We start from the raw sequence: 24,911 nt of genomic DNA on the forward strand, positions 1-24,911 counted from the left end.
GGAAGCACTAGACATACTCATTCTTTAAAAATATGTGTGTGTATATGTCTGTATGTTTAGAAGAGGAAACTTAAGGAATTTTTGGTTGTTTGAAGAATCACAGACATAAGATCCTCAGAACTAATCAATGAATGTACTTGTGTGGGGTATATTGTTTTAGGAACGTACACCTAAGTCATTCCCCATCATTTGTGTACTCTTCTGCTTTATTTGTATGTAATTGAAAAAGCAAGGCAAGAAACTGTTTCTGGGGAAATTACGTTCACTGTGTTCCTACATTGTTTTAAAACAGTGATGTCCTTACAGATAGTTTGCTAATTGCTTTTAAATAATTGATATCTTAAAAAAACCAACAACAACAAAAAAATCATTTGAGTGTTTTGTTGTTTTGCGTTTTTTTTTCCAGGTAGAGATAAAAGATATTGAAAATGAAGAAAAGAGGTATGATCTCTTCCTGGAACTTCTGGAGTCTAGTCACAGTCCATCCGAGTTTCAGCACTTGGTTTTACTGCTTCAAGCTTGGCCGCCGATGGATATGAGCAATGGGTGAGCATTTCTTCAAAACATATAATAAGAGTTTGAAGGTTTTGAGTTGAGGTTAGTAAATGTGATGCCTATTTACAAGAAGGGCTTAGAAGGAGGATCTGGGGAACTACAGACCTGTCAGCCTGCCCTCAGTGCTAGCTAATGTTATGAAGCAGACAATCTTGAGTGCCACCACGTGGCACATACAGAACAAGTGAGGGATCAGGCCCAGTCAGCATGGGGTTAGGAATGGCAGGTCCTGCTTGACAAACCTGATCTCCTTCTATGACAAGCTGACGCACTCAGTGGATGAGGGAAAGGCTGTGGATGTTGTCTACCTGGACCTTAGTAAAGTCTTTGACACCATTTCCCACTGCATTTTCCTGGAGAAACTTGGCTGGTCATGGCCTGGATGGGTGTACTCTGCACTAGGTGAAAAATTGTCTGGGTGGTTGAGCCCAAAGAGTGGTGGAGAATGGAGTTAAATACAGTTGGCAGCCAGTCACAAGTGGTGTTCCCCAGGGCTCAGTATTGGGGCCAGTTCTGTTTAATATCTTTATCAGTGATGTGGAGAAGGGGATTGAGTGCACCCTCAGTATGTTTGCAGATGACACCAAGCTGGGTGGAAGTGTTGATCTGCTTGAGAGTAGGAAGGCTCTGCAGAGGGATCTGGACAGGCTGGACTGATGGGCTGAGGCCAATGGTATGAGATTCAACCGGGCTCAGTGCCAGGTCTGGCACTTAGGTCACAACAACCCCATGCAGTGCTACAGGCTGGGGAAGAGTGGCTGGAAAGCTGCCTGGAGGAAAAGTACCTGGGGGTGCTGGTTGACGGCCAGCTCAACATGAGCTGTCAGTGTGCTCAGGTGGCCCAGAAGGCCAACAGCATCCTGGCTCATGTCAGAAACAGTGTGGCCAGCAGGACTAGGCAAGTGACTGTCCCCCTGTACTTGGCACTGGTGAGGCTGCACCTCGCACACTGTGTTCAGCTTTGGGCTTCTCACTGCAAGAGGGACGTAGAGGTGCTCTGGAGCAAGTCCAGAGACGGGCAATGAAGCTGGTGAAGGGTCTGGAGCACAAGTCTCATGAGGAGCAACTCAGGGAACTGGGGTTTTTAGCCTGGAGAAAAGGAGGCTTGGGGAGGACCTTACTGCTTTCTACAACTACCTGAAAGGAGGTTGCAGTGAGGTGGGTGTCAGACTCATGTCCCAAGGAGCAAGTGGCAGGACAAGAGGAGATGGCCTCAAGTTGCGCCAGGGGAGGTTCAGATTGGACATTAGGAAACATTTCTTCCCAGAAAGAGTGGTCAAGCATTGCAACAGGCTGCCCAGGGAAGTGGTTGAGTCACTGTCCTGGAGGTATTCAAAAGATGTGTAGATGTGGCACTTAAGATGGACATGGCATTTGGGTTAAGATGGACATGGCATTTGGGTTAACACTTGGGGTCATTATCCTAAAGGTCTTTTCCAATCTAAATGATTTCTGTGGAGTCTTCTTTCTTGATAATATCATCTAGTTTTCAGTCAATTAATTCAAGTATGATGAAGAGGAATATGAGCTTTGGAAAGGGTCACACTAGGAAGAATAAATGGTTTCGTTAAAGCAGAATTGAATCGGAACAGTTTCTTGTAAAAACTATGTATACGTATGTAGTATGTTTCATGGAAGAGACAGAAAACGATTTTTTTGCCTGAACTGTTGCACAGGATAGTTTTACTACTAAATCTGTTTTAGTTTAAAGTATTTATTTTGCTCTTATTTTTGTCAGTATGTACAAAATCCATAAAAAGGAATAGAAATTTCTGACTGTTTTTTCCATTCCAAGTTACATTTGGAGAATGCAGAAAAACATTTGGAAATTAGTGTTCGGATAGCTGTGCCAGTCAGTCTGCAAGAGGTCTGTGAGGGTAACGGTACCAAGCAGTGGTGCTTCTCTTTTCTGGATCCACTATCTGTTCTTTCTGTCTGTAAGTGGAGTATTCAGAAGTAAAGAATAAAGACCATCTCAAGAATTTTAAATTAAAATAATTACTTAGAACTTCAGCATTGTACCCATTAGAATGGGTATTTGTTGGAGATGTTAATTTGGAACATCTTAACTACATTATTATTTACCAGTTCTTTGGGTTTTTTTCTGTGACTTTGAACAAGTTTAGAAGTAAAAAAATGTTAGTTGTTATATTCTATAACATAATCACTTCTAAGATAAAAGCATTCATTTAATCTTATGAGGTAAAAGTCACATATCTTTCAAGGAGAGCAATAATAATTTTTTTGCTATCTAGTACAATGTGCCATGTTATATCTGATGATCATTATGTTAGAGACATTAAATTATGCTTATATCAATACTCCAAAGTAATTGAATTATAGACTCTTTTTACCTGAGGACTACGCTCCCCAAAGTTATGTGCATTGATATGTCAGGAAAATTAAGTCTTAAGTAACTCTTTTGTGTAGTGTAGAGAACTGCTCCATATAGAAGGTGATCTGTAAGGGTTTTTCACCTTCAAGCCTGTAGTTTGTTTGTAGTTTCTGGATGAGCATAAATCTTAAATTCTTTGTGATGCTTTTAAGAGCTAAAGATTTTTTTTCTGTACATTAAGTAGTATGAGGACTGCTGTTTGATCTGTCAGAAATTCATATTCCAACTTTTCTTTCTAGTTTTGTTTTAATTGTAATGAAAAATTGGATGCCTCACAGTGTGTGGGAACTGTCAAACTTTAAGGTAGTGTTTGAGGTTAAAAAAATAATGAAGCGTTAAACTTATGGAACAGATTGTCAAGTGAAATATTACTGCAATTAGCAAAATTCTTTTTCCTTATGTCAAACAGAAAGACTAAAGATTTTGTGAAAGGAGAACACTTCTTATATATAGGTAGTTCTTGTCTACTGCTACAGAGGAAATTAAAAAATATTTAATTTTATCTCCCACTTGGTGTTCTGTTCCTTCATGCTGACTTCCTCAATTGAAGAAGAGAAAACAAATTAATGATTAAATGTGATTTGTTTTCACAACTAACAACGGATTAAATTTCAGGGGTGGGATACCTCTTAGTTCCAAGATCTGTGCAGTCTGAAAATTTGTGCAAAATATTTACATTACCTGTATCATAACTCCTTTAGGGTATAAGGTCTGCTCTGGGCTCTTCTCTTCTTGCATTGGTCATTCTTCCTTCTTCTGCTTCTGTTGTGTATTTCCATGTTAACAGCATTCAATTATGCTTACCAGCCTAGGGTTTTTTACAGCTATGTTCCTGAAGTTGTGTTCCTGAAAAACCTACCTTGCTGGCTGGCTTGGAGTGAGGAGCAGGAAGTACTTTTCCACAGTCTCATTTTAAAAGATGTCATATTAAGAAATCCTTGAGCAAAGGGGAAAACTATGAGCAGATAAGCCAGTTGTTTAGTCATACGTATTAAGATTTTTGTTTAATCTTTACTTACTTTTTCCTTCTCTGCTTCAGTCAGTTAGCAACAATGGCATGATATGTGCAAGAACTGGGGACTTTAAGTCTGAGTCATCTGAATACTTAGAATTTTGGGTTTCAACCTAACTGTAAATATCTAATACATATACTGGAATGTAAAGCTAGAAAATTTACAATTTACATTCTGTGAAGGCTCAAAAGGAAGAAGGAGTAAAAGAACTTGAGTTTGGGATTTTTTCTTTTTTAGTAGATTTTTATTTCTTAAAGAACTCTTATGACCTCTGTGCTTTTTAATGTTTCGGAGGTTTTTTGAGTTCATGTGTTTTAAAACACTCCAGCTATAATAAAACTCATTATTCACCTGCAAATTTGTTTCTCTTCATAGCATAATATGCCGTGATGACTGTGAGGAAACAAAGAGGTAGCTTGGATGTTTCAGTCAGCACTCAAACCAATTTACTTTTAAAATTTTATTTTCACACTCTTGTTATGCATCGATGCTTTTCTGCCTAGGTGTCTCATAGTCAGATGTCATTTTAAGCATTTCATGAAGATATTTTTTTAAAAAATTATTGACACTACCTGAAGCTCTGCAGTTCTTTGGAACTTGCTGCCTACCTACATTCAAAAGGCATTTTTTAATATTAATTTTAATTAAGTATTGATAAGGTGTTTTGGAATTAAAAAAGGCTAGCTTTTTTTGGAATTAAAAAAGACCTGCTTTTAGGGACTCAATAGCTTAGTTCACTTTTCTTTTTTAAACTTAATTAAAAATTCCCCTGTTTTGGTTCTGGGCAAAAAAAAATAATGTGTTCATGCTGAGTTTTTTAAATAATTACTTTTTTTCATGTTGAAAAAAAGCCTTTTTTTTTTTAACCATAGTTGAACTAAGGTAAAATTCAGGAGAGAAGAAAACTAAATTTTACCTGTAGGTGTCAAATCTTTGGTAACTGAATATTGTTTTTATTTAGATACAGAAGATAATGGGTATTTGTTAATAGATCACACAAGTATTTGAAATAGTTGTAAGGAATTGTGTGGAGAAAAGCTTTATTGATGTAATGTATATATCTGATCCTTTACTGAAATAAACCTGCATGTGGCAAGCCTTGATTGCCTTCCATCTTTCTGGTTATTTCTGACTTCTGTGTTTAGTAGTGTGATTTTGTTGTTGTTTTCTTTTCTTTTTCTAATGGGAAATTCTTACAGGTTTTCTTAATGTACTCTGGAGGCAGCAGCTATAAAAATGGAAATTCATTATGACTGTTTATGCCTTTAAGCAAGAGATGGATCACATAGCAGGAACTATCAATTTAGCCAGTGCCAACGAAGGAGTTGCAGGCATTTTTTTCTTCTGAAGTTTCTAGGGGTTCACAGATTAAGTGTATCATGTTCTGCTTGTTGAATAAGCTGGCATCTTTGGGTTTGACCCATCAGGTTGGAGGGAAAGGAGAGGAAGAGCTCTGCTGTTCCCAGCCTGATTTGTGGCAGCTCTGTGCTCAGTGACTGTGACTGATGGAAAGGCTCAATTAAGTTGTCAGAATGAATACAGACAATGACTTATATTTAATTTGCATTCAAAGTTACCCACTCCTAGCATCTCTGTATGGTTTTCACAATAGGATATAACATCAGCTTCATGTGGAGCTGGTTTTATTCCTTTACGTACATTTTGAAGTGGAAGATGAGGAGGAGATAGCTTTTATACATGAAATAGTAGATACTGGTGGTTGTCCTCTCCAGAGCTGTCAGACCTATTCCTTAGTATATGTCAATCCAACAGACTCTATTTATGGACTCAATTTACAGTGATATTGATGTGTTACTTTCAATGATTGCTGCTAAATAATATCTTTGAAAAGCAGTGCTTTGACAGCATTTTACTGCTCCTTCCTGTATGTGCTAGCTGAGTATCGTAATTTACTCTAAATTGTAAGACCAACCTGCCAGATTTGGTCTTGCTGTGATTATTTTTTTTTTCTTTTTCCTTCAAGCTAAAATGAAAAGTTTTCCATATCTTTGGGATGCTGATTAATGGCCAAAGAGATTGGTGGAGTGATTTTTAAACTACCTTTTGTGCCGCCTTAAGTTTATGCACAGATGAACATAGTGTTTGTGTTACTGTGGCTTAATATAATCACAGTCTAAGATGGGATTGTGCATGATTTTAGCTCATTGTAGAAAGCAATTCAAATGCATTACCTTAATTCACATTAGGAAAATGGCAGTGTGGATGTATTCCAGTGTTAAATTTCACGTTGTCATTTAAAAGCCCTGGTCTGCTACCCAGTTCTGTCAGTGCATCCAGTCCTACCAAGTACACCTATCCCTATCAAAAGTAGGCAAGCAGCTCCATGATCTAGCAAACAGGGGCTGTAGGCCAAGAAACATTGCCTTTGCCATCATGCGTGATAAAATGTACTTGTATCTACTGTCTGCTGTCTGTTTAAGTCTGACTGTGTAACAGTGACATGGCATAAAGTTCTGTGTGGAATGAAAAGAACGTTTTAAATATGTGAAATAAATGTATCTGTGTCCATACCTAGTAGCGGACAAGAACAACAGACGCATGTACTTCCACTCTCCTACCCTGTTTGGATGGGCTATATAAAAAGTTTATTTTTGTTTGTACTTGTCGAACCTGAAAATTAGAATTTGAATCTCGGAAATATTTTCTCCACTGAGAAGCAAGAGACAGATACTTGAGAAACAGATGCTGTTGGAATGTGATCAAAGCAAACAAAATTAGGAATTCTGGATTCCTGTCACCCCTCCCTTGATACCATTCTGCTTGGGAAATCAGCTGGTGTGAAGCCAGGAGGAGCTGTTCCTATGTTATTCCAGTCTGATCAATATTTATCTGGTGTGTGATTCCTCAGGGATTGTAACAGCATGTCATAACTCAAAAACACTTAAAGCTTCTTTGCTGCATTGAAAGAACGATGGCATCATGATGGTAACTTGTCTCAAAACTTTTTCCTCTCTCTAACTCACACATGCTAAAAAAAGAAAAAAAACCTACAGAAAACGGTGGAGGAGTGTATGTATATTTATATTCTATTTACACCTCTGTTTTTTCTGGGCAGATTGTGCACAAATGATAATCCCTGGGTGAAGCTGGGGACTGTTATGCTACAGAGATGCCCACCTGAGGAAAAGGAGAACACAGGAAACGAAATTTTGAAAATCTGCCGTTCTTTGTATGAAACAAAGCACATGCTCCCTGTCAAGGTAAGTTTTAACTCTGGGTGTCATGGATACGAGTCCTGTTTTGGGGTCCCAGCTACAAGAAGGATGTTGCCATACTGGATCAAGTTTGGTAGAGAGCTAGCAAGATGATTACGGGGCTGGAGCGCAAAAGATGCAAAGAGGCTGAGAATGCTGGGTTCATTCTGTTTTAAGAAGAGATGGCTGAGGGAGATCATATTGCTGTCTTTAAATATGCAGATGAGGAAACATGCAGAGGAGATGGAGCTAGCCTCTTCTCAGAGATGTTCAGTGCTAGGACAAGAGGCAATAGAGATAAGTTACATCACCAGAAACTCACATTACATATAAGGAAAATGTTTGTCATCATTAAAATTTTGAAACGTTAGAGCAGGTGGATGCCTAGAAGAGACCTGGAGTTTCCATCCTTGCATGTATTCAGAACTTGACTGGATTATGTCACAGGCAATTGGATCTTGTTGGACTTGCTTTGATTGAAGGCTGGTTGGATTGGCTGTCCTTTAGAGGTCTGTTCCAGTATAAATTATTCTTTGACATACTTGTAGAAAGTCTTTAGTAGTGTATTGTTATTGAAGTCAGTGTGGCAAAAGCTGTTAATTAAATTATCGGTAATTTTCTCTACTAATAAATGCGTAAAGGTTTAGTGAGGAATCCTTGCAAAATGTGTTGGAAATTGAAAAAACATAATAATAACAACAAGTAATTGCTTTGTAATAATCATGGTGTTCTATCTTCCTTAACTATGTATGCATACTTCAAGACAAGCATCTTTTAAGTATAAAATTATTGAAGCATTTTGTACATAAACATTGTATATTAATGAAGACAGATTGGAGAAATGCTTAATAAACTTTGCACAACTTCAGAGTAGTCGTGCATATTTTTAGAAGGCTGATTAATCCTTTATCTTAACGCAATCACACTCTGCTGGGAAAACAGCTGATGTTAAGACTAGAAGCAGAATAGAAACAACACATTCTGTTTAAAATACAGACAGGTGGGGATGTGGGTTTTTTAAGTAGTCCAACAGACTGATTTGAGTCAAGTTCAAAATCTATGTAAAATGTGATTCTGGAAAGTGTCAGTAAGCTGAAATGGTAAATACATAAATTAATCAGTTCATTCCACCAAAAGTTTTTGGTGGAAGGCAGGTCTCTATCCCTGGAAATGGTGTAATTATATGTAGCTTTTCTTTATAAGGTATTGAATGGTGCATCATAGCTTGTAAACTCATGGTCTTACTTGTGCCCAGGAGCAGTCAAACTTTGTGAAAGTAGGATTTTCTACCTCAGCTCAATGATCCAGGAAGACAGATCCCACTGAGAGTCACTGTCATACAGCAAGTCAGTTCACCAAGAGTTCTGCTCAAGAATAGGTCATGATTTGCTCACTTCATTGAGTAAACTTTTTCTTGAACTCCATAAGTCCCTGTTTGCAGACAGTTTTGGTATTGGTTGGCAGCTTTGTTTGGAGGTGCCTTCCTTTTTTAATGGTACAGGGTGTTGGAAGAGCCTTCCATGTAGGTGTGAATATACAGGTACAGTATGAGGGTGTTCTGGTCCTCAAGCATAAACTACCTTCACCAATGTAAAATATACCTTTTCTATGAACAGATTGCTATACAGCAACAGGAGGAGTTGCTCTAAAGTGTGTAATTGTACAGTTATCTACAAACAAGGTTGATTGCTTTCAATCTCTACTTGGGAAGAGGGGGAATGACATGGATAAATTTAAGTAACTTATTTGTATGCACGGCTGCATTACTTAAGTGCACAAATTGGAGAGCTGAAACCACGTGGCTGAATAAGATGAAAATCTGATTACTGACAATTAACCTGTTTAGATTACTTCACATTTCAATAAATACACTGATTAAGAAAGACGTAGAATGATGGTATTCTAAAAACAGAGATATCAATTTATCACCATGAATAACATATGCCATTCTGAAGTCCAAAGGTTGTGATGGAAAAAACATTTAACTTCAAGTCATGATGGTCTAGAAGTAAGGAAAACTGTTTCTTTGGATGTAACCAAAAAGGTTTCCCTCTTCCTTTATTCTACTTCCTGCTGGTCTTCCTAATTTTTTTATAGCCAAGTTCTTTTTTTTTAATGTCTTTTGGAGAGCTGCGTAGCTTTAATCTTTGTATCTGTGTGTGTGGTTTGTTTTTTGTCTGCGTGTGGGGTTTTTGGTTTGTTTTTATTTTATTTACACTATTCAGTGGATAGTTTTTTCCATTCCTCTTAATTGAAATAAGCATTGTTTTATTTGCTTGGAAGGCACATGTGTTTGGACTGTCTGATTAATCTCTTTAGAAAGGGGCAAATCCTTCTCCCCCCAGCAACTGTTAAAGTGTGACTCCTGAATATCTCATGTTTTTCTATCAAACTATGCATCATATGCCAGTTAACATAAACACCTCAATGGGAGAATGCATCTAGTCTCTTATCTGTAGTCACCCTGTGGTCCTAGTAGCCATAAGATGCTTATCTCTGAGAATAACGTAGCAGCCAATTGGTCTCCTTGTTTCTATTTATGTATCTAGTTCCTGTTTTTATCTGTGAGTTTACATTATATGTTTTTCTTTGTTCACAGTTGTCCCTGTTCATTTTGTTCAGATAATTTTGAATTTAAATGCTGCCCTTCAGTCTGCTTTGAGCCTCTCCAGACACAATGCTGTTTGTACTACTCATTATCCAGCCCTTCAAGCCATCCATGAAAATACTGAATACTGGACCCAAAACAGATTTCTATGAAATCCACTTAATATGCCTCACTGGTGTCACAGTGAACCATTGGTAGCCACCTACCTAGACAGAAAAGTTATCTTAGAAAGGTTTCAGCTAAATCGTGCTATGCCAGATTTTGAATTAGGACTTTCCTGTCCCTTTCGCAGGTAAGATCATGGCCTCTCTTAGCACAGCCTCTCACTGCAGGCAGGCAGACACTCAAAGGCTTTTGAGTGCTTATTGCAGAAAAGAAAGCCACTTGTGTTGCTCTGAGAAGTGCTGTGGGTGGTGGCTTGCTGCCTAGGGCTGGATTTCCAATTTCTGTCCAGAGCAGCAGTGCAGTCATTTCTGGCAGAGATACGAGGAGTTAGTTGTACTGTTCAGTATTCAGTGCTTGGCAAGCTGTCCACTCCCTTCCTGTGGAAAAAGAGATTGAGGCCACTCCAAGATTTTGCATGCTGGACCACATTATCCTACACCTTATTTCCCTGGTGCCTTATTTCCCTGGTGCAGAGCACAGTGAGTGTTTCATGTGACGTTTTCAAAGTCTTGCTAAAGTCAAAATGTGCCATAGTGATGGCCTTATTCCTAACTGTAGAACCTGTGCAGGGCCCTGGGGAACATACTTCCATACACTTTTTTTGGTTAGTTTTTCATTTTATGTTTTGATGGCTTTTCATGAACGGGAGTATCTGATAGGTCTACAATATCTTTTCCCCTTGTGTGCCTGCTTGAAAGACAGACTGTATTTCTCTTTTCAAGTCTTTTATAACCTGTCTGGAGGGTGATATCGCTTTACTTGATTTATTATTTCTTTAGGTGTTTGGGGGTGATTTTTTTTTTGTAGGCTGAATTTTCAGTGCCTGTACTCTCACCCGTTAACTATTATCGTCAACTGTTAGCTGTTCGTCTGCCTCCTGACATTTTAATAAGAATTAAAGCAAAAAAGGTATTTAGCATTTTGCTTTTCTTGGCTTTTCGTTAATATTTTAAAAAATATATCAGTATGTCATTAATCACAAAGTAGTGTCATAAGCAAAACAGAGGAAGTGCAGCCTTACCTTACGAGATATCAAGTGAAGAAGAGTGGATAAGAAGTACCCTTCTCCATGCGAGACTGGCATTAAAGTAAAATACCCTGTTAGTATAGCTGCATTTCAAGAGGGCATAGAAAAATGAGGGGCAAAAGAGAGAACCTGCAAAAATTAGTGCACAGATGAAAATATCTTGAAGACTGAAGGAGTGCAGTGCATTATCTTACCAGAGATTGAGAGGTTATTGATTGTACTCTGCAGATATTTTTAGATAGAACACAAGCTACTAAAAATCTTGTTTTACAAAGAAAGGTGTAACAAGAACCAATTGAATTTAATTTATACCATTTGAAATTTTAGCATAAGACATGATATTTTGACAGTAAGTAAAAATAACTTTTGGAATGTGTTATTTCTCCTTCAAGAGAGATTATGGATTCTCTATACTGAAATATTTTTGTAGTTAAGACTGGATATGTTTGCTAGACATGTTATCATCAGGCACAAAGTCACTCAAGTCATCCGAGTGGTACCTACATGAAGCTAATGACCTTTGGCTTCAAAATATAATTGTTCTAAGATAAACAGAAGTTAACTGGATAGCCTAAGCATGTGTTTCCTTATGTGAGGCCTTTTATGCCTCTGTGGTGAGCAAGGCAGATTGTTAGAACAACCCCCATTAGAACATGTAACCAGTACTAGAGTATATTATGAAGCATCTAAAAGAAAACAAAATGCAGGCATATCATGGGAGTTAAATGCTGTTGCTTTGAAAATAGCAATGTTAATGTCTGTATTATTGCATTTGCTTGCTGAGAGATCTAATTTTTCTTTTTTTTTTAAAGCAGCTCATTGAGACAGCAAACTGATGCAACATCTGTATCTTTTCTTTCCCTGCCTTCTTGCTTTAAAAATGTGCAGTACCTAGTTACATTTTACAATTTGTGTGGTTTCCTTTTCTTCCTCCTACAATCCCAAAATATGATTTGGGGTTCTTTTAGAGAGCCTTTTTATAGTTATGACTATTTCATATGTTACTGCTTCTCCAGTTAGTTTTGAAAGGCTTTCAGACAGAATAAGTTAGCAAGCATGGTAAAATTTCTGTTTTCTGAGGTTATATATCTTATGACTCTCAGAATTTATTTTTCTGAACATAAGTTGCATTTTTTGCTGTGGATACACATTTTCAAGAAAGAGAGACACAGATGAATCTCTACCATCAGTAAGTTTGCTGGAATGGTAGTGCACTGCTTCAAATACAATGGAATATTAAATTATCAAGTTTTAATAAGCATGTGACTGATCAGTCCGAGCTTAATGCTAATTTAACCTTTTTGTTCCGTGATCCTGTATCGTATCTTTCACTAAAAACATCAGCAATTAGTAGTGGTACACAATACAAGTTTAAAGGAACAAGTTTGGGTAAGAGAACAAGCCTTGCCTCAGTGACTCAGAGCTCAGTGTGATAGGATATAGCCTTTTAGGCAGTGTTTCTTGAAGGTATAAATTTAGAAAAGACTGATCAACGTGAAGAGGGAGCTCCCTGTGCCAAGGCAAGGCCAGGTATCTCTGCAGTACATTACAGTCAAAGCATTTAATGTCTCCTCATCTTCAAATAATTTTTAGGCTTTTAGGTGCACAGCTACTAAAACCATGCTGCTGAAGGTGTGGTTGCGTCTTGGTCATCAAATTGTTACTCTTGTCATTAAACTGCAAAAGGTATAAAAAAAATACATGACTTGCATACTCTCAGCTTAATATTTAGCGGATGACCTCCTTTGACAATTGCTCTCCAAATGTTGGAGTGAACCAGAGCGCACCTCTAGAGTTGGAAACCATTTTCAAGGTGATCACCATACAATATCCAAGCATTTAATGTAATTTGTCCTGGAACATGGGACATCTCTGATGAGCCTCATTGGAAAGCAGTTGTGACAAATGACCTAAAGTCTTGGAAATGGCAAAAAGGGAAATGGAAGTTATAATTTGATTTATAACGGGTTTTGTTAGTTGAAGTACTTTTTTACGTATAAATGAATAAATCACTGCAATGCTGAGGAAAAAAAAAAACCAAAACCAACAAACCCAGCCCACAAGTTACCTGTAGGATGTTTCGTTATTGTTTTAACTGAAGGCCAGGTTAAAGATTTGGAAATGCACAGTAGGTTTGTTGTGGGACTTGTTTGTTTGTTTTTTTTAAAAGACATTTCTACTGGTCAGTTCTTTTTGTAGAAGATTTATGATGCTAAATTAGCGCTATATTACAAACCATGACAAATCAGATGAATAAAGAAATGAATTTGCTAACCTTTAATCATGTATAAAAACAGCATAAAATTTCGAAAGATTGAACTCTGGTATGTACTGTTATTTCCTTGCATAATTGAGTTACAGAAATATCGCAGGTGTCTGTTAAGTTTCTTCCTGAGCTTTGCAGTATTCCAGTAAGCATAAATATATTAGTCCCACAGAAAGCTGTGATTGCCGTGTTGTTCTTACAGTAAAACTCTGGGTTGTAATGGTGATTCAGTACCTGCCTTGTCTTAATATAACAAATGTTGCACTTATAACCCTGCATTCCACTTTGGTTTAGATTTGTCCTTTCAAGTTTCTGAAGAGTTATTTCCAACAGGGAGTTAATTTGTTGTAGAAGTTTGGTTCTCATTTTGCATTTGACATAGAATTTTCATAAATTTTAGTGTGAATGATGGTGTTAGTATCTCCAGAGGTACTCACCAAATGAGTTTATTTTTATTTTCAGTGTATAAAAGAATTATGTTCACTGCTGCTTAACCAGTCCCTTCTGCTGCCATCCCTGAAACTGCTGGTAGAAAGCAAAGATCAAGATCTTCACGCTGTGGCACTGGAGCAGATAACAGCTGTTGCTAAGGTATGAGCAGTTGAATTAACCACCTTTCAGAGTTCGAGGTAATAAATTGGCTCTTTTATCTTCATACAGTAAGCAGAGACTATTGAGACCCTTATCATTATAAAAAGTTTCCACAGCTATTGTCTCCACGGTGAGTAGTAACACAGGGCTACTAAGATCTTTTATATATATTTGAGGTGATTAAAACTCATAGTACTTCCTTTATCTAATACGGTATTTTGAGTCAGTGTGGTAGAGCAGAAATTATTCTGTTATATAAAGTAGATTGTTATCTCTGTTAATATTTTAGCACTTTGGGTTTTTTTAAAGTGATAATAGTACAGCAGATGAGTTTGTTTCTGGCAAACCTGGCAGTTTATATACACGTGGAGAGCTGTTACATCATGGGTTCTTGTTGTGGAAAAGTTGAAATGCAAGATGGTATGTTTGGGGACTTTCATGCAATTCTAAACAGGTTTTGTTTGATACTGTAGCAAAGTTTCTAGGGGAAAAAAACCACCTAAAGGCTATCTTGTTTTCTTTGGACAAGAACTAACAGACATGACTGTAGTTTTCATGTTATATAAAGTTACATTACTCCCCTCCCATATTAACTTCAATTAAGAAGGAATAACTAAAAAGATGAAAGCTAGTCTCCTAGACAAAAGCATTATATTTTTATCTTATCTTTTGAAAACTGAGCTGTGTTTAAAACTTCTTGAAGCTCTTAATTGAACTTGTGCGTGTACAACTTGACTTCCTTAGAGTGTATGTTAGCTATGGCTTATGATCTGGCATTCTACCACAACAAAAGAGAAGGGAGGTATTGTCTGAGACCTTTATATGAAAGGGAATGGCTTTCTTGTCTGGCTAAATTAACTGCATTGAACATTTCCAGAATTATAATATCTAAGTAAAAAAAACCTCATCTCTAATATTTCCCAGCTGCACCATATCTTAAGGAGCTCTTGGTTGCGTATTTCAATATAAAATAACAATTTGTCATAAATTTCCCATCTGCTACTTCAAAATGAAACTGCCCATATGGGAACAAAAATGGAACTGTGTATATCTTTTAAAAATAAGCATCCCCAAACACAAAAGCTTTTAAATTGTGAATTGTAGGAATTCAGATTGAAATTGTAATTCTTTTCCAAGATGCACAAAAGTGGCAAACATGCCCCTATTTCTGCATAAGCCTTCTAGGGCAGGCCCTCTGCTCTAGTTATATGAATGATAAAAATTTTTCAGATTCCTTGGTTGCAACAAATGGTGCAATCCTATTCCCTACTTTCACACCATCTTCTGTTGCCTAGAAAAGATAATTCTACATCCTGCTCTTACCCTGGATTCTCCCTTAAGTCTGTCCTCCTCATTTATTCCTGCTTATGTGCTGTGTCTCCTTATTATGCCACACATTGTATTCCAGAATCTTTATCTTTTTGTAACCATTGAATACTTTGAGAAAGGATTTATCTCCTTTCTAGAACACAGCAGTGAGGACCAGCCAGAGAAGCAACAGATCTGGAAGCACAGGCTCCATCTCAGACACTGCTATTTTTCCTTCCAAAGGACTTGGTTACCAAAATAGATGAAGTACCAGCTTTTTTAACCTGTTCTCTATGAACATTTAAAATGGTAGCATGGAAGATGGCAGGGTGTATCATACATAATACGTATCTGCTTGTATGAAATTTCCAATGCCATAGTTGGCATCCAATATGAACTTGGAGTATTTCCTAGTTCAGTTTGGCATTTTCAGTAAAGAACCACAGGTTTTTATGAAGATGTGCCTGTTCCCTTTTCTTTATATAAATAAACCACAAATTTTATGCAGAACATAATTTTATAAATATTAATCACCAATATAATAATCTCTGAATTTTTTTGATAGTTTTCTTTTACCACCTGCAATTTCAGATTGTGTCTGCAAAACAAGGCTTTTTTTGTAACTGTTTTAAACAAGAAGTTCTCACTGAAAAGCAAGCAGAGATCTGATGGATGTATGCACTTTCTCACTTACATGTTCTTGTTAACCTTTCAAAAACTGACTTTTTTGTTATGGTGGAAGCTGCTGTGTGACTCGCTCTGAAGCTTGCCAGTGGAATTGTGTCCAAGTACATTATATTTAACTAATTTTAAAGCATAATTCTGCGTAGTAGCACTTTCTGAATGGTTACTGATTGTATTGCTCTCGTAACTGCCCTTTTTGTTCTAAAATGCCTACAACTTTTGGTTTGTACACCCTAGGTTGGTTACTTTATGTTGGAGTTTTGAGACCAGGAACCATATTATCTTTTTACTAATATAAAGCACTTTGTACACCTGTGCAGGCGTAAATAATTTTCTTTTTGGCTGCCTTATGCAGGAGACAGCTTGATAAGCTGTTCTAATTTTTCCTTTTAAGTTCATGACTAATTTGAGTGCATAGTTCTGTAAGACTGCTAAATAACTTAGAAGTTTCAGAACATTTAGCTTTGGTCTAATGCTTCATCCTAAGTCAATGAAAATTTACTTATTGACTTCATTACATTGGGCAAAGAGCTTAGCCAGTACCTTGAATGTAACATTCCACTGCCAGTGTTAGAAAAGCAACTAGTACAGAAGAGTGCCATGCTAAATTTAAAAGCTGTTCTTCCGTTGTTTGGAAAAGTATCTCTTACTCCTTGTTGTATATGCATCTCTTATGATTACATTAGTTGGTGTTGTACTAAAAGTGCATATATTGCTTAGCTGTGTCAATGTTGTTTCTCCAGTATAATTTTGTATGCATACTATTTGCGTTTTAAAAACAGTATTCGGCCTGTTAATGTTCTTTGTAGAATTCTTAATGAATTTTTCATAGGAAGCCCATTTCTGCTTACATTAAACAGGAAAAGGACAAATAACACCTGGCAAAGGGAAAACATAGCCATTGATTCCCTGACATAATGCAAACACGGCTCACAAACATGGCTGTGAGAAAAATACAGCACTGGCTTGCTGATACGATGTATTAGTTAGCCATTTGTTGTATGTTGCTGACAGCTTTATGGATGTTTACAGTTAAGGATGATGCTGAAGTGCTGATACTAAGAATTGTATAGCTTTTGCCTGTAATAAAACAACCAAGATTTTTGTGTAAGCTTTTTTGGAATTGCAGACCTCTCTTTTTATTGCGTATCTTTTTATAAACTGTCACTTGTCTTTTTTGGGTAACAGAAATAACTATACTTACTCTGTGGTGTGTGAATAATTTTAAAAATTGGTTTCCTTAAATAAGTTTATTACTGCCAATAGGGCTCAGTTTGCTCTTAAGAGTCAGATTGTTTTTGGGAAGGGTTTCAGTGTTGTCTGTTCACTGGGTTATCTTCAAAAGTGATTTTTATACTTCTGACAGAGCAAGTAAATATTCTGTTACCTGTTGGTAGTTGTACTGTTAAAACAGCTTACTAATGGGGCTTAATATAATCAGCGAAAATACTTCTTCAGTCAAGGCTTTAATAGAAATTAGAGCTAGATTTTTTTTTTTAGTTAATCTAAAACAATACCTTAGCTCCATTTGCATACTATACTTTAGATGATGAAGTACTGATACCACCTTTGCAACATGATTTATTGAAAAATTTAATATGAAAAATCATAAAGAATGTGAAATAATGGAATTTCCAGTGTTCTCCAGTGTCTTATGCCATTTGTGGCTACTCACTTGATGTGGCTTACCTTTTAAAAGAAATCTTGTTGCATTATGTGTATATAAGCTAATGTAAGCTAACAGTAATTATGGTGAAATATCTTTCTTTAGTTTGTTTTTTCTAGACTTTATTTATAATCTCTCTGTTTTCTTCTCTCCCCATATTTATTTGTCCTATAGCTGTAGACTCCAATAAGAAAATAAACAAAAAGCATTTTTATCTCCAGTAGTAGCAGAGAGCTAATATTTAGGGAAGTAGCAGGTTCAGTTCTTTTCTGCTGTTACATCAGCAGCAGCTCTTATCTTCCCATTAGTATCCATATTTCTTAATGAATGGATTTTATAATGCATAAGTTATGGATGAAATACTGTCTGTTTGCTAATAGCAGAATCTCTAGATCCCTGCACAAACAATGCTGATGGGGAATTGCCCAGACCCCAACTTGCCTCTTAGTTAAGCAAAAGATAACACCTGACCTGCTCTTGCTTATCTGAATTTCTCACTGTAGGAGGAGGGGTTCCCCCCCCCGCCCCCGCAAGATATGCTGCATCATAGCAAGTATAAGTACATTGGCCGTGTAGGCTGTATTAGCAAGCAGAAAGAACACTGGATGCTGATATGCATTCATGATCATGTGGATTTGTGGAGGCCTCAGTGATTTATAAGTGAAGCCTTTTACATGTCTTAAGTTCCTCTTCCGAGTGCGTCAGAAGAGGTGCCACCTGTAGCAAAACGGATCTTCACCGACCTATTTCACACACAGGCTTTCTTAAAACCTGCAGGCTCCCTGTCTCTGCACGCCCAGGGGACCTGCTGCCATGGTAGAGCTGACGCCTCAAGCCTGAGCCTATTTGCAGTTCATAATATTAGTGTGCTGATGGCAAAGCCCCAGGCAGGCATGCTTAGCCCCCTTACTAATTATGCACTGACAGCACCAAGTTCAGTGTAAGACACAAACTGCCATTCTGATTCAGAAATACAGCAATCAGCGCAGGGGTCAGTACAGGCTGTGCAGGGGAACAGCTTGAATCCCCCACCCTCTCTAAAAGCAGCACTTAGCAGTCTGGGATGAGGCTTCTTCCCATCCTGCTGAAGATGTGCAGAAAGAGTTTAGGGCTCGTGGAGAAAGAGCGTAAGTGGGTCCTCACTTCTGTTGACAGAAACCTTGCTCTGAGACGTGGTTTTCCATCTGTAGATGCAGATCCATTTATAAATTCTGCATGAAAGAGACATTTGATAAAATGCACAGGCCTTATTTGAAGCAGAGTGCCGTAGCGCTGCTTCAGTAGAAATGAGTACATCTGTTGCAATAATCTGTTTCTATACCATCTCACTTTCTAGATGAATATGTATGTCTCTAGCAGGGAAGGGTATTGATCATCACAGTCTAAAGGAGTGAGCTAGTCAACAGAGATACTGCATGAATGCTTACATCTTGAAAGCAGATTTCAGCCAAAACCCAAAGAGATATGTAAGTCAAAGGAAAAAAAGTTTGGAGTTCCTCTCCTCAGTGTAATTAACTCCATTAGTTCTTTTACTTGTACATGTGTGCATTGTGTGCGGGCATCATGCTAAATCTGCGCTGTCAAATCCTACTGAAGGAGAAATGGATATGAAAAACTAAAGCTGCTCCCATTTAAGCCTTCCAGAAGTAACACATTTTACACCAATGAAAAATTTAGCACCCTTAGCATGGAAGTCTAGATGGGCATAATGATTTTTCTCCATTATATAGACTCTGAGTTTGTCATTATTGTGGTTTATAGTTTATTCACATGTTCACACAATATGGAAAGTGCTTGTGTGTTCATTTGTGCGGAAGACACTTGCACTTCTGAGACTTGCTTAAACTGCAGTCAGCTGCATCCCATATTGCTGGAACAGTGTTTCTGGGATCAGCGATAAACTTTGGTGGAACCAGTGTTTTAAGGCTTAGTTAGGGTCTTGGGATAGCAAGGGCTTTTCATATGCAGGCAGATCAGTGACTCATTGATAAGATCCTACCTCTGCTGTCTGCCCAGAAGCAGCAGCTTTTTAACACAGGAATGGTAACGTTGCTTTTTAGTAGTTGTCTTAATTGGATGTTTCAACTAATGTTTATGTGCAAAAAAGATCCTTCTTCTAAAAGAATTTGTTGTTACTTCAGAGGAAGTTCTTTCCCCTGAAGCTAGCTGCAGATTTCTTACCCACTTCAGTGCAAGGAGCTACCTGGTATTTCCTCATGAACTCTGTGTTCTTCTACATGGAAATGTAATGGTGATTCCTCCAAATAAGATGCCAAACCTTGGGAGTCTTGGAATTCCATGCATTCAAGAGAAAATCACGTACTTTTGCTGATACATGCTTTGAACATCCTGTTTCTGGTTTGACTACCTGTATAGGAAAATGGGAGGGAGTAGTCTCCCGCAGTAGATGATCCATGTTAAATGGCGTGCTTGATATCTCACAGTGTTATGTGTCTTGAGTAGGTAAGAGTTGTTTTGGTTCGTTGGTTGGTTGGGTTTATTTGTTTTGTTTTGGTTTTTTTGTTGTTTGTTTGTTTTTACCAGGACATTTGGTTTTCTAGACTAATAGATTATTGTTCTGTTCGATCTTTCTGGAAAATAATTACAAAACCCACCCCACAAGTGCAAACTGACACTGTTACATGTTACTAAGAAATGGGTGTGGAAACTTTGTGGGACAGAGAATCGGGTTATAAGGAGTGCTTGTTGCAGCGTGCAGCAGCGCAAGGGGTCGATGGAGCACATTGCACATGATTATGGGAAAGCAAAGCTCTGCGCTGTTTCACTTTGAACTAAAACAGAGAGACAAGGAAACTTTAAATGCTGTCCTGAAATGCATCAGGGTTGAAAATTTTGTGATGCTAATTAGGTTAAAAATTGCTTAATTTCAACTGTCAAGTCTCAGTTCCAAATCTAGCCACATTCTGTAGTCCTGTGTAGCAGTTTAATTGGTCTTCAAGGGTACCAAATCACTGGATCAGAGAGTCTTCATTGCTTGCTGGTACCAACCATGTAAGATAATACATCAATTTTACAGAAAATAAAACCAGAAGCTAATCAGACAGATTTTTTTTTTTTTTTAACTGAGAGGTTGTTTTGTGAATGTAACATAATTTGATTAATTTATTTCTAACTTGATAGGATATAGTCATTGAAAACTGACTATTATCTATCCCTCCTTTGGCCAGTATATTTTTTTATTGCACTTCTTGAAGTGGTAAGTCACCTAAGCTGATTAAAACAACACTGCATTTCAGGGAACCCAGGAAAGACATGTCAAGATCAACAGAAATAGAATTTGAAGTATTCTGTAGTGTTATTCGTAAGGCTATAGACAAGACTTTCAAGAGGATACTTGCTCTCAAGGAACCACATTTTTCTGAGGCATCCAGGGTGTCTCACAGAGGAAGCAGCTCTGTACTCTACATCTTTTAAGAATGTTTCCTTCTAAAAGTTGTATTCTTCTGAAAATCTCATTCTTTCTGTGAATGCTGAAACTCTGGGAAATCTCGCTGGGTCTGCAAATGTTGCCTATCATATTAATATGTGGTATGTAACATACTGTATTAATATAAGGTGACCAAAAATTAATACACTCTCTGCTCTGACCTTCCTCAGAGTGTCATTCTTGATATGGAGGTAAGTGGCGTAGTCTGTTCTGCACTGGGGCTAAGAACTTGTGAAAAGTCTATAAAGCTGTTCTTTAAATCCTAGCCAGGTTGCTAAGCATCCTTATTGCCTGATTTTATGCAGGTCAAATATTTACATTATTGTGACAGAAACTATTAAAGACATACCTTTACATTTTCCGACATATGCAAAGCATGTATCCCTGTTGTTAATCCGTGTGGAATACTCATCTCTCTTTCAAGGTCGTGCTGTGCAGTTAGAACAGTCATGACATGTTCTGGTTGATGGATGTATCTGGTAGTTTTTAATTACTTTAGATTTTTCTTTCTTCATAGGTTGATGATTTCAATTGCGATGCTGAAATACTTACCTTGCTCCTCAATGCCAAATTAGTGGTGAAGTGCATATCTACTGCTTTCTATCCTCACCTTATTGACCACTTACTGGCTAACCACGGAGAGGGAGGCTGGGATGTAGAGGAAATAGCAAAACAACTTAAAGAAGCAGGGTTCAATGCAGAGGCCGGGTCCCTCTTGATGTCTCATCGAGGGACTCATCCAGCACTCAGGACTTTCACTACTGCCCTCCAGGCTATTCAGCATTGGATCTAAAAATGCTGGATTTATGCATTTGTCTGCCTTTTTGCTGGAGATCTTGCACAAAAGGGAGAAATTGTTGTTCTAGTGAAGTAACATAGTTATTACCTATGTTTTGTACAAAATAAGAACAGCACACTTGCAGTGTGTTCTGGTTTCTCTGTCGCAGCTGAAATAAGGACACAGTGAATTCCCATATACTTTTAATAGTTTAAAAAAATTATTGGTGTGGATCGTATCATTCTGTTATGACTAGCAAAGCGTTGAATCTGGTAATCCTTTCAGATCGAAGTGTTAAATGGTTACACGCTGACATATAAATGAAACATTAGTAAGCTGGCAGTTTATATAGACTTTGTCTTAATTTCTGTAATTTACTCTTGTCATAATGTAAAGCTAATGTAAAAATATAACTATAAAGATATATGGTGCAAAAAAGAAATCACAATGAAGAATAATTTCTGAGAATTTCAAAAGCTTAAAATTTGGTATTGTGCAATGTTGCTATCCAGCTTTTGTTTGCAATAAATAAAATATTTTACATTCATTGTGGACTCTTTTCTTTCCTCCTTTTAGACAGCTAAATGTTTTCTTTATATGGCCCCTTCTTCTGTAATTCCTGCCTCTCCTTAGCGATGCTTAGTCATAAGGACAAGCTGAATTTTTCTGTGCTTGAAGACAGTTCTAGTCTTTGAGGCTTTTCTCTCCACAATTTGGGAAGCGCCATCTCAAATCCTAAGCACTTGTTGATACCTTTTGTGAATACACTTTCAAAGTATTTTACTTACATTTTTCCTGAGTTCTGAAAAATTCCCTAAGTGTGTGTTTATTTCCAAATGTCTGTCTGTCTTAATAAGGCAACGTGTTTCTGATTGTTTTCAGAGTTGTTGGGGTTTTTTTAACAAGGGGACTGTCTGTTTATTACACTGCATTACCAGAAGGGTTTGATGTTACCATGTGTTTACAGGAATTTGTTATTAAAAATAGTCTGTAAATGTTTTGCCTAATCTAGTGTTCAGATCTGATGTTGATGTAATAATGTACAGAAACATTATATGTATTATCCATGAGATACTTGTTAGAAGCAATCTCTAGAGGTAATCTAACCTCCTCCTCAAGGTGGCATTCATTTATTGTTGGAGCAGATTGCTCAGAACTGTATTCAACTGGGACTTGAAAACCACCAAGGGTGAATGACCCACTGCTTGGCTGTCCCCATGTTGAAAAACTTTTTGACATTTATCCTCTTGTTTGAACCTGTCTTAATCTTCTGCCAGTTGTGTCTCATCCTCCCACCATGCATGCTGTGAAGAGCCTGGTTCCATCATTTTGATGATAATCTTGTAGGTATTGCGTCCCCCACAGCCTTCCCTCCTCAAAACAAACAGAACACACAAAACAATTGTAGTGCAGTTCATAGATGATTCAGCTGGCTGCGCCATGCCTACAATACGGAGGTCGGTGATGGATTCCATTAACACTGGTAACAGTCAAAATTTGGCAACAGAGGGATCCAGTTCAGGTGCAGTTGGTCTGTGCTTCAGTAACAACACTTCTCTGAGCTTTGTGCTGTTTGGAATAGCCAGCCCCTTCATTATGCAATATAGTAAAAAGCTGACTGTTATTGAGATAGTAGTGTCTAAAATCTTCCTTTTTTCCTAAATGTCAGCCTAAACCATAGAGATGGAAGAAGAAGAGGTTAAATGCTTGAAGTAGCTATTTCATTGCCCATTTGTATTACTGAATTCTTTCCTAGATGTCAGCATTTAGAAATGGGTGATGACATTTCTGGCACTAAAACTGACTCTTACTAGCATTGTCTTTGACTTGGGATCTGCTTTGTTTTACCAGCTTTTACTGACACTGAAAATTATTCAGATGTTAGTGTTACTTCCCACCTTACATAGGACTCTTAGCAAGATTTTTAAGAATGCTTTAATTCTTCAGATTGTTAACTTATTTTTTTGTACTTGGTGGTCCCAGCTGTCCTTCAGTATTTTACAGAAGGTTATCTCATCCATGTATCTGACGAATTAAATCAAATTTATATCATTCAGCTATATTGCCTTAATTCTGTTCTCTTATGTTAGCAGTCCCAAGAGGCCCTGACTAGTAAAGCAAAATATATTGGAACTGCAGAGAAAAGAAAGGAAAAATTTAAAAAAGGCAATGTAACTGGAAATCGGTAGATGCAGGCAAACCACAAGGCATACCTCCAGTGAGAAAATGGATTACTCTGTAGAAGACATTTCTGTACTTCATAAATGGAGCATTTTGGTCTGTCTGCATGTTATGTTCTGAGGTTAGTAAGTTCAGTGCTAGATTTTCTTACCATTCTCATTCAGGATCATGAAAAGTTTGTGTTTAGTGTCACTTTAGAGCTGAGCTATAGATAAAGCTCTAATGAGTGTTATTGATCTTCTGTCCACTTTCTGTTTTGCTGGCATTACAAATCCATGATAAATGTTTTCCTTGCAGCCAGGACTACTACCGATTTATTCTGTATTCAAAACTTCCATCTGTAAGGAACACACTTAGTTTATACATCCAAAACAATCAGCCTATATCAGTGTATGTTCCAAATAAGGGGGGGGGGGGGGGGGGGGGCAGTGAAGGAAGAGGCACGTAACAAGGATATCTGTATTTCGGTGCCAGCCTTTTCATATCTTTTGTGTTGCATAATAATATTTTCGGCTCTAGGAGTGATCAAGATATGCTAGCGAATGCTTTTTTGTTGGGTTTGGATTTTATTTTGGGAGGTGGTCTTCAGCAGGGGGCAGTTGAGGGGTTTTTGGTTTTGGGTTTTTTTTATAGTTAAGAAACTCACCTTGGTATTATTAATAGTACTTAATAAGATGCTGAGCAGTTCACTTTTGTCTGCTCAATTTGCATTTGGGATCTGTTCAGAATACAGCTGACTTTTTTTTTTTTATTTTTTTATAAAAAATCTAAAACACATACATGCTCTGGAGATGCTTGTGCTTCCAAAAGCAGGTGAATAAAGAGTTTGGTTGTGTCTCAAAGAGCAAGGCTTCCTAGAGCAATTAATCCTCTTTTGCGTGAAGAACACTGATAGTGTTTGTATCTTTGAGGAGATTTTTGCTGTGTGGTATATACAGCAAAGCACCAAAATGTCACCTTTTTTTGGCTAAGTAGAACCAGAGCTCAGGGAAGAAAGATCATAACTCACAA

General features: G+C 37.5%; 1 protein-coding gene across 1 annotated transcript in view; it reads left to right on the plus strand.

Moving 5' to 3' along the window:
* The window catches only part of NBAS (NBAS subunit of NRZ tethering complex), a 183,471-nt gene extending 161,201 nt beyond the window's left edge, over positions 1-22,270 (plus strand). Inside the window, exons 49-52 of the mRNA XM_037391240.1 lie at positions 407-546; positions 7,040-7,184; positions 13,707-13,835; positions 21,459-22,270. Coding sequence (XP_037247137.1) covers positions 407-546; positions 7,040-7,184; positions 13,707-13,835; positions 21,459-21,734 — 690 coding nt within the window. The 3' untranslated portion in view covers positions 21,735-22,270. The remainder of the gene's footprint in view (positions 1-406; positions 547-7,039; positions 7,185-13,706; positions 13,836-21,458) is intronic.
* Positions 22,271-24,911: the final 2,641 nt, after the last annotated feature.

This window comes from Falco rusticolus, chromosome 6, assembly GCF_015220075.1.
Source record: "Falco rusticolus isolate bFalRus1 chromosome 6, bFalRus1.pri, whole genome shotgun sequence".
NCBI lineage: Eukaryota > Metazoa > Chordata > Aves > Falconiformes > Falconidae > Falco > Falco rusticolus.